This window comes from Protomyctophum bolini (assembly GCF_963924005.1).
Source record: "Protomyctophum bolini genome assembly, chromosome: 7".
Classification (NCBI taxonomy): domain Eukaryota; kingdom Metazoa; phylum Chordata; class Actinopteri; order Myctophiformes; family Myctophidae; genus Protomyctophum; species Protomyctophum bolini.
Window position 1 is genome coordinate 29,218,701 of NC_137868.1, and position 9,981 is coordinate 29,228,681.

The following is a 9,981-nucleotide window of genomic DNA, read 5'->3' on the forward strand; positions in this document are numbered from 1 at the left end:
CCATGGTTTAGAAGGACCAGGACCAGTATAGCAAAACATACTTGGCAGGAAGCTTGGAAGGAAGGAAGGAAGGAAGGAAGGCAGGAAGGCAGGAAGGACGGACGGAATAACTTCTAGTAGGCTACTTGTGAGGAAACTATGGTTTTTGGCTGAGATTTTGATTTCATTATCTTTAAATAATCAACTCTGTCTCAACTACTAAAAGATGCATTTTGAGCTCAATTATGCATTGCTCTTTTTAAGACTGCATGGGAAAGCCATTGGGTTAAGTGTCCCATCACTCAGGGATGATATGCCAAAGGCCTATATCTTATTCACGTTTTAAACATCTAATTGTTAACGTTTAAGTGGCGTTTAAGAGTGGCCTTTCTTCTCTCCTTTCTTATTTCCCATTTAATGTGTTGTGTCAAAGTCTATTACCTCAGTTGGACGTTTCTGTCCCTTAAGTTGAAAAAAGAAAAGGGAGAGAGCAGAGGAGAGAGAGAAAAAAAGAGAAGCCATCAGCCGAGGTTTGCCAGGTCGATAAAGCTTTTAGATTTGGAGATGTTTTCAGGGGAGCCCATTTCCTGCGGCTAAGAGTTGTTAATGGAGCTTAAGGAATTATCTTATGACTCTCGGTTCGAGAGCAGTTTATTTCGCCCAGACCTCACTCCCTCGTCGGAGGGCTGAATATGCTCCTGTCAAACCCGCTTAATGAAAAGTAACGCGTCGCTGATTACAGTTTTATTTGGTCTCTATGTAAAAAGCCCCTGTTAATTTACCATCCCGCTCCCCCCATGTATTCGAATTGGCCACGGCTGAATGATTTAGATATAGCCCTCTCTCTCTCTCTCTCTCTCTCTCTCTCTCTCTCTCTCTCTCTCACTTAAATAAAAGACGCATTAAGTGCATGTGATAGTCTAATAAAATTCCTATTGAATTAATTCAATGACAGGGCTATTTTGTCTTTTCGGCAGAGCGTTTAGACCAATACGTATTTTTTTCTCGTTTTTTTTTTACATTTCAATCAGGCTACATTAATAGATGCTAAATTAAATTAACTTAATATTCCACTCTTTTTAAAAGTGGGCAGTTGCAGCATAAAGTTAAACACACCCCAAGATATGTGTTAAAATAGCAAACACTTTCCTGTCAGATATATAGCCTATATAAACAATATCACCAGACAACATTTCTGCCCCTCCCGTGAATTTACTTTACGTCCATGTCAACTTTGCTCTAGAGATGCTGCAGGCAAGGTTTTCCAACCTGAGAGCGCAAATAAAAACATACATCCTGACTCGGATAAATAGAAAATCCCTTTTGTCCACCATAGCACTTTCTTCAAGGGGGAGATCTCAATCGTTTGTGCTTTTCCCATTAAAATTCATCACTGAAGCCCCCCCTTTCCTCTCTCACAGGACAGACATAGTCCCCCGAGAGCTCCACTTTCGCCATTACTGTCAAGTACCCTTGACTCCTTTCCCTTTGCCCTTTTATCTACAACAACTAATTCGAGTTCCTTTGCCCTTTTCACTTTTATGCGACGTGCTTGCCTCTCCCGCAAAGCCCTTTCACTTTTCAGCCGAAGAATCGGCTTTGAGCCCCCACATAAATTGAAGGGTTATTGTCAAAACGAAAACTCACACTCACTTCAAATTATTTGCGGTCCCGTCGTTTGAACCTATTAACGGTTGTATGGCGAATAACTTACCCTTCTGACAGCTGCATCATGGATGAGGTTGAGATGTTTCGATAATATTATCAGAGAGAGAGAGAGAGAGAGAGAGAGAGAGAGAGAGAGAGAGAGAGAGGGAGAAGAGGGGGAAATCAATAGGCTGACATGAAATATGACTGCGAACATCCCAATTACAGCCTGTTTAGAGGGAATTAATGAGGCAGATCTTAGATACTGATATTGTTCTGTCTTGAGGGCTGAACCGTCTCATTTTCTTGCTGTCATTGAATGAGACTATTTCTCCCGAATATAGCGCAGACCCATATGTTCTATATAGAAGGTATACTGTGATAATGGGTTCAAGGGGAAATATTTAAGCATTTTAGTGTTTTTTAAAAGAGCTACTAAAGTAGGCAGGCAAACCCAAGAATCTAAAAAAAGGCCTCTAACTAAGGCCTTGACAAAGATTGGACGCAATTGTATTTATAAACAATCAAACAGCAACAAAAATAAACTATAGCCTAATAATAAAATAGAATATTAAAAGGAATGGTGAACCGTAGGCCTAAACCCTGCTTCAGGACCATGGACAGCACGCGACATCAGATGCGCTCTTCAGAAACCAAACTTTTATTTTCAGTGAACATGAAACTTGAAACGCTCACCTTCACCTTTGAGGAGAGCTGTGCATTTGTGAGACTTTGTTTTCTTCTTTTTCTTTCAAGTGATACTCATCGACTGAGATCTAAAGAATATTCAATAACATTTGCATGCGCATATTAAAGAACAAACAAATAAAATAAAGAAAATCCTGTAAACTCTTTTTTTTTTCCAGATGTAAACTTTAAGTTAGTCCTGTACATTTAAATAGTTTGTGCGTGCGTTGGAACGGAATATCCAGATTTTTTTTTCATGTGAAATGTCAATATAATAGTACATAAATATATAATTGCTTTAGAAAATAATAAAACATGGAAACATGAAAACGCGGCTGTAGGCTATCCAACTTGAATGCCATTCCACTTTGTCACTTTATAGTTCGACGCTCAATCAAACAGTAACATCTCACAAAAGTCTTTTGTTTTTGCAGTAAAAGAAAATTTGGTTTGTTAAGAGCAGAAAAGTTTATTAACAGTTTTTGGGAAAGTCATGGCACTGTCTTTGGCGGAATCTTGATGCTGTTGTAACACCGTGTGTCCTTTGATGGCGTTGCAGTTTCCTACAGCGCTCTCCAGAATCGTGCCTTTGGTCGTGGCCCAAGAAACGGTGGTGTTGGTCAGCGCCTGGTTCAAAGTGCTATGCCTGAACAAGGGGTCGTGGAAAACCCCGTCCACCCAGTTTCTCAGAGTCGTGACCGGCGAATCCTGTCTGTCCATGCTGTTCACGGGGGAAGTTGCGGCAGGGGACGGGGTTAGCGATGACGTCTGGCACCTCAACATGCACGACGGATACTCAGTCTGGTTCAAAGATGTCGCGGTCTGGGCCAAAGACCAGATTCTGGGTTTGCCGTCCAGCATTTGGTGGCCTTGTTGTTGTTGCTGGTAGCAAGTCTTTATTGCCTGCTGTCTGTTGTCCTGTTCGAAACTATCCGGGCTCGATTTCAGGCAGCTTTTGGACAAGTCCTGCTCCCCGAGGGAGACGGGAATGGATATTTTCAGCGACGTGTGTTTTATGTGGTCGCCAGGGCAGTCCGTTGTCGTCATGTGGGTGTTCATGTGATACTGGTGTTTGAGCTCACACTCGGAGCTCTCAGACTCGATTGTGTCGAAATCGTCCAAGTCGCTCAGCTGAAGATCCTTATCATCCCGGCTCCGGTTGTCTGGGAAATTAAACGAGTGGGCATGTCAGAGATATCACCATGAGAGGGCGTTATCAATTCTGATATTGTACCCAGATGACTGAACCCATTAACACAAAATAAGAAATATCCTATTACATAATGTTCAAATTGCAACAGTCATGTAGCCTTCCTTCAATGCCTAGATAGATAGAGAGAGAGAGAGAGAGAGAGAGAGAGAGAGAGAGAGAGAGAGAGAGAGAGAGAGAGAGAGAGAGAGAGAGATATTCACCTGGGTTCTAACTTCTAGTCTGGGGAAGTCATTTCATGCATATATAAGGCAATTCAGGATGTTTACATTGGGCTTAAACAATAAAAAATAAAAAAGACAATAAAGGCCAAAGTTAACTTTTAAGTTGCTGAAATGTTGATAAAAGCAGTGGAGTTATTAGCCATGGGCTTAAAGGGATATTTCACACAAAGTTTTGGTCAATTCATCTCTACTCAGGCTTATTTATGTGAACACCCCAGATAGTTTGCTTGATTCAGTATTTAGTTATTTTATATTTTAACTCCTTTTAGCTGCTCCGCCCCCTTGCTATACAAACCCATTGTCAACTTCAACCTCCATTTTAACCATGATAGATTCATCGAAAACACCTGTTCCTTTTTTCATTTCTTTTTAATAATTGGTTTGATATTTTTTTAAATATAAAAACTAGAAAAGCAGTTCCTGCAGAAACTGAAAACCTGCAATGTTTATGTATATAAGAAATACAACAAAAATGGACCATTGGCACCGTGATGATGGATGGTGACGTATTCACTGCCGCACCAGGAAGCGGCAGACGTTTTAATGTGTTGTTATAGCAACCACAGATAGCACCTCTGTGTGAACCTATAGAAAGATCTGACTCTTCCTCATGCAAAAACTTTGACAAAATAAAAAGTTGTAATATAAGCGTAAAAAACTGCATATAGCTGAACAGTTTGAACTAAATTTCTAGAACAAAGTATGTGGAAGAAGTTAGATGCTGTAGAGAACTAGTGCGTGCTCGCTGGATCGAGTCCATCAATGAAAAAAGCAATACAAAAAAACCCGGAGACCTCAAATATTATGAGGGCATCATGACTATCATTTATGGTTACAATGGGTTTGTATTTAGGCAGCTAAAATGAATATGAAATACCTAAATACTGAATCGAGCAACTTCAAAACTGTCTGGGGTGTTCACATAGAGTATTATGATAAAATGACCAAAAGTTTTTCGAAAGAGAAATATGCCTTTAAATCTGAAGGTTTGTCTAGCACTCTGCCTGAATACTGGAGAATGCAGCGGAAATGTCATCATCGTTATGCTAACATGCTGTCTTTATAGTATACCCTCTGCCTCACCCAGTTGTTTTAACTCTGTGAAAAGTTACTGTATAGCAGACCAGTCACACATGACCTAGTAGGGGTTGTATTGTGAAAGCAAACTAGCTCAAGATGTATTTTGAGTGATTTTAAACTATTGACTGATTTCAAAACAAGCAACAGTATTTTAAAATCAATTCTATTACTCACTGGAAGCCTTCATGTGAACTTGAGTAATATGTTCTTTCTTATAGTCTTTGTTAGCATAATGGGTTTTTTGGAGGGAAGACCATGCAAAATAGTACATTACAGTAGTCTAACCATCCACATAAAGACATAGATATACATTGATATGTTAATGTTAATAATATAATGGCAGATTGTGTTATTTACTTGATGTGGCTATTAGCAACACATTTTCATAGATGACAAAGCTCAGCTAAAACTTTGCCATTAGATCAAAGAGGCATTTAACACTTTATGTTCTTAACCACAATATACAGTAAAGCACACTGCTGCAATTACTGTAAAACACATCCTCATTCTATCCAAAAATGTATTCAAGCAAAGCTGTTTGGAATTTTGATCTGTTTGATTTGTTATAATCATGACCCATGGTAACTTAATTGAAGTTTACAGATTTCAATAATGGTCCGGTTCAATATTCTATCAAAATCCGTATAAGACCTGGCTTATACATTACAGTAGACAAAAACATTGGAAATACACTTGGAGTTTTAGAACGATGGCTTTCTGTCATCATCATGATCATTAAAAAGGTGTTGCTGCATGCTGTGGTAGCATGCAGCACCATACCACTGCAGTGAGAGTTCACTACTGCTGTTTGATCGCCCAACACTTTGAAACACAAAGTTATTGTTTGTCTTGAATGTCTGAATACTTTTATGTCATTTCATAGATTCATTTTTCCAAGCACAATGGGGCCTTTGGATGCAAATTTTTACTAGTACTTCAATCTATTAAATGATTTTTTTTTAGATAAGTGTTACACTTTAACATAAGGCCTGAGACATTGTCATCATATATGCATGCAGGCATAACAGAACAGGTTCTTTTGAAGATACATTTAAACTTTTGATACCAACCATCGTCATTGTTCTCGCTTTTTATCTGGCCTTCTTGGGATCCTTCCTCGTCCTCATCGTACCTCTTCTCGTCCGATCCCTTGTTCCTGGGCGGCCACGTCATCTTGTTCTCCTTCTTGAGCCTCCGCCTGGCGTTGGCGAACCAGGTGGAGACCTGCGTCAGGGTCATCTTGGTGATGATGGCCAGCATGATCTTCTCTCCCTTCGTGGGGTACGGGTTCTTCCTGTGCTCCTGCAGCCAGGCCTTCAGCGTGCTGGTTGTCTCGCGGGTAGCGTTCTTCCGCCTCGTGCTACCGTCCATGGACCCATACCTATATTTGGAGACAAGCACCCATAACAGGAATGTGTTTTAGCCGACCAGATGTTTGCTGTGTGGTATCTTTTTATCTACACTATAAAATCCTGAGTATCAACTCTGAGAGTTTACAAATGGATTATTTAACACATGACCTGCATACGTCTGTTGATGTCAATGTTTTACATTTTCAAACTCACAATAAAAAATAATGTCAGACTAATCTTTATAGAGACACTATATGTGCCTCATATAGATGGTGGTGTGCAAATGACAAGCCATACCAGCCTATTTGTGAAAAGGCAAGGCCATAGACACAGAGGTGCCAAGCTTTATCCGCCATTAAATAATTTTCCCGATATCATTGGGTAAATTAATTTATGAAAAGACTGGAAGAAACACCAACCACTACACACCCACATCTGTAACTGGGACATGACTTGGGATTGATACATGGGTTTGTGTGTGTGTGTGTGTGTGTGTGTGTGTGTGTGTGTGTGTGTGTGTGTGTGTGTGTGTGTGTGTGTGTGTGTGTGTGTGTGTGTGTGTGTGTGCGCGCATGCGTGCCCTGGATGTAACCACAACAACATGTAATGAATAAATTCAACAACAGATGTGGACATTGACTTAGTTGCATGTTACTATACCCACAAAGCCCAGTGACAATTCAATATGCTTTGAGCTGCAGTGTAAATATATCTGTAAAATCATTACTATTCCAAGTAAATTATTCTTGAATAATGAGACATCACAAAATATGCTTTGATATATGCATTAAACAGTGTTGTTCAATTTCTGCCTTCCTAAAATAATTCAGGAATATAAATTAAAATGATGACGATGTGTTTAAATGAAAGTCATTTTCAGCTGAACAATACTTTCTTCTGCAGCTTTATCCATACACGGTACACTGCCTATATGAAATGTCATACAAAAGAATACCATTACTGTCTCCCGCAAATGTTAGCATTTAAAATGCAGTGTCAATTTACACTCAGCAGCAAGCTGCAAAAACACTCTCAAGGGAGGCTTTTATGAGGCCTTTATTGCCTTGTACCGTAACACAGGTCAAACACTGTTAAGGGAGTCACAAGGAGACTAGCATAAGGAGTGTTACATCTTTCTCCACCCTGTGCTGTTCATCCTCAGATAAAATAGGCTATAAAATTCCTTGGTTGAGCGTAAAGATGAGCCCTCAGCTAAAAGTTGGCCATAGACTGAATAACAGTGCTTGTTTTCTTATCCTGTTAAACATGAGATTCAAATAAATAAATAAAACCATCATCTTGTATCTTGTATACGTATTCATTAGTTGCGTTTTCTATTGTTCTGGGGCTTTTTCAGCTGGTAGTTTACTAGTTTTTCATGATTCACGTATATGCAGGCCAATCACAAGAAAGCAGGCTACTGATTATAAGTGATCATCTGTGCCCTTGCTCTTGATGATGGTGGTGTACATTACAACACCACAAGCAAAATGCCTGTAATAAGATTTCACTTTCAGACAAATTGCTATAGAATCTGTCACTTTGTGGCCTCTTTATGTCTTTCTGAATGGGTCATTGTCCTTCTGGCACAAACCACTAATGAAGAAACATTTGAGTATATAATTGCCTTGAGTTGTTGCTTGAGATGAAAAAGAATCTAGACCTTTTTCTCAAAGATTGGAGGGTGTAGTTGCCCATGACAGAATAATGCATCACATGGAAAGAACCCTCAGAACCTTTTGCTGGGAGACCTTGCTGGACTTAGTTGGCATGTTCTTTAGTCTATATGTGTAGAACAATGTCTAACATTTAATAATGCCACATAAGTCGATTTTTTTTCTTCAAATTGTAATTTGATTTTGCTTTTCTGTATCATATCAGCTATATGCAATATCACCACACTGAAGACAAAAGTGCTAGTAGGAATTATATTTGCCTGCATGATCAACCAAACTTCATGACCATTAAGCAAGAAGCAAAAAAGTAAAAGTCACATACCTGTCGTATTGATACTGTCCCAAGGTAGGATCATAAGGGTAGTATGCTGCCTGCGTTATGCCCGCATGCGCAGACGCAGAGGCATCTTTCGTATCAAATGTACCCTGCAATCACAAATAAGGTTTTAATTGAAAATGTAAAATAAAAAGGTATCGAATGTTTACCCAATTAAGGACATGATTTATGTGGGTGCAAATTAGGCTATGCTGTTAATTAAAGAGTGCTGTCTTTTCAGTAAATGCAAACTGTAATTATTTTTTTGGGTGAATTAGATTAGGAGCTAGCTAATGAAACACAATAAATCTGTATAATTGGATACATAAACCCGACAGAACGTGGAGCCATGTTTCCATAAATATTATGAATTCTGCTTAATTAAAAAGTCAAACAAACCAGCAAGTCGTCCCAGAAGTTAACGTATAATAAATGTAATTGAGGAATAAAAGAAAAGAAAATACATAAACACAGGAGGCTTAAGCCTCGGGTCTGAGATGCACGCCTGGTTAAACTGTCAAGTCTTTACTCCCCGCCGTTCCCATTAATCAATGCCAAGGGAGCGATCAGATAAACGGCTTACCAGAGAGTAGAAAGCAGAGGCATCCGTGCCATAAGTAACGTAATTCCCATAGCCTTGGCCGCTCGTGTAGGGGTTACCGTACACGCCCAGAGCCGCGGCCGAGCTGAGCTCATGCCTGGCGGTGGCCAGCAGCCGGCTCTCGTACACGGGGCAGTACACCGGGGTCTGCGCGGACGCCGCGACTCCGGAGTCCGCTATGGATCTGCCGGTGGATTCACAGCAAGTTGTCAGAGAGTTGGTTGTCATTAGGAACTGGAAAAACGAAAGAAGAGTGAAAGAAAAAGTTATTCGTAATCCTTGAATTTAAGAAAAAACGTTGAATACCCTATTTGTTATTTTTAAATTAATTTCAGTATAGCCTATTTGCGATGAAAAGCGCGCACTATAAAAATGTGTCCGAAATGAGCGAATTTGCAGTTTTATATTTCACAACAGCATGAGAAGAATGTTGACATTCTGTCACATGTGCCAGCATGTTTTTCCCTCGGTGGTCTATACCAAATGATTTTATGGCTCAAAGCCAAAACACAACAGTTGGGTTATCTCACAACCTATACGGCGCAAAAACACACGTGTCCGCGGAACAAGCTGGCATGTTTGGATTACAACAAAGATAAACACAGCACCCATAGTTGACACTTCAGAGGCTGTTATCTAGAAGAAATCGGTTAACTGTAGGTCATGGTCTCTCTGGTTACCCCTTACCTTGTATCGCTGAAACAACACAGGTATATCCTTCTAGCCATAAACCCGCGGATAGATTCCCAAAATAACTGTTCAGCCTTCCCTTTATATAACCCGGTCAGTGACTTTCATCGCCAAAAAAATAATGATGATGATGAAGTCAGCGCTGAACTTACCTGTGGAGCAGACGAGTATGGATATCCAAATTGTGGATATGACATGGTAGAGAGGTCCCAATATCCAGAAATAAAGCGAGACGAAAGGTCTCCACTCTATAACGTAGGCTGCGCTCTGTTTGACTGTACCAATTGATTGGTAAGCACAGGCTCCAAGGATGCTTATAGGGCGAAGCAGAGTAGCATGTTTAATTTGTTAAAATGCCCCCCTATAGCTGCTCGAACGCTTTTCAAAGGAACAGAAATCTCCTTTTTAATTTAAACCGTTTAAAGTTTTCTATGTTTACGCAAATTCATGAAAGGGGCGGCGAAATGTCCCTGTATATCACTTTGTTGTCAGAGATACATATTTTTTGCTTTTTAAAAA

At 39.9% G+C, this 9,981-nt stretch overlaps 1 protein-coding gene across 1 annotated transcript; it reads right to left on the bottom strand.

The window, feature by feature from the left end:
* Positions 1-2,766: 2,766 nt before the first annotated feature.
* On the bottom strand, positions 2,767-9,659 carry irx4a (iroquois homeobox 4a; the record flags this gene model as incomplete). The annotated part of the gene is made up of 5 exons (XM_080767428.1): positions 2,767-3,476; positions 5,898-6,208; positions 8,178-8,281; positions 8,755-9,006; positions 9,615-9,659. 5 exons carry the CDS (start codon positions 9,657-9,659, stop codon positions 2,767-2,769), a joined length of 1,422 nt encoding a protein of 473 aa, XP_080623554.1.
* Between the last annotated feature and the right edge of the window lie 322 nt (positions 9,660-9,981).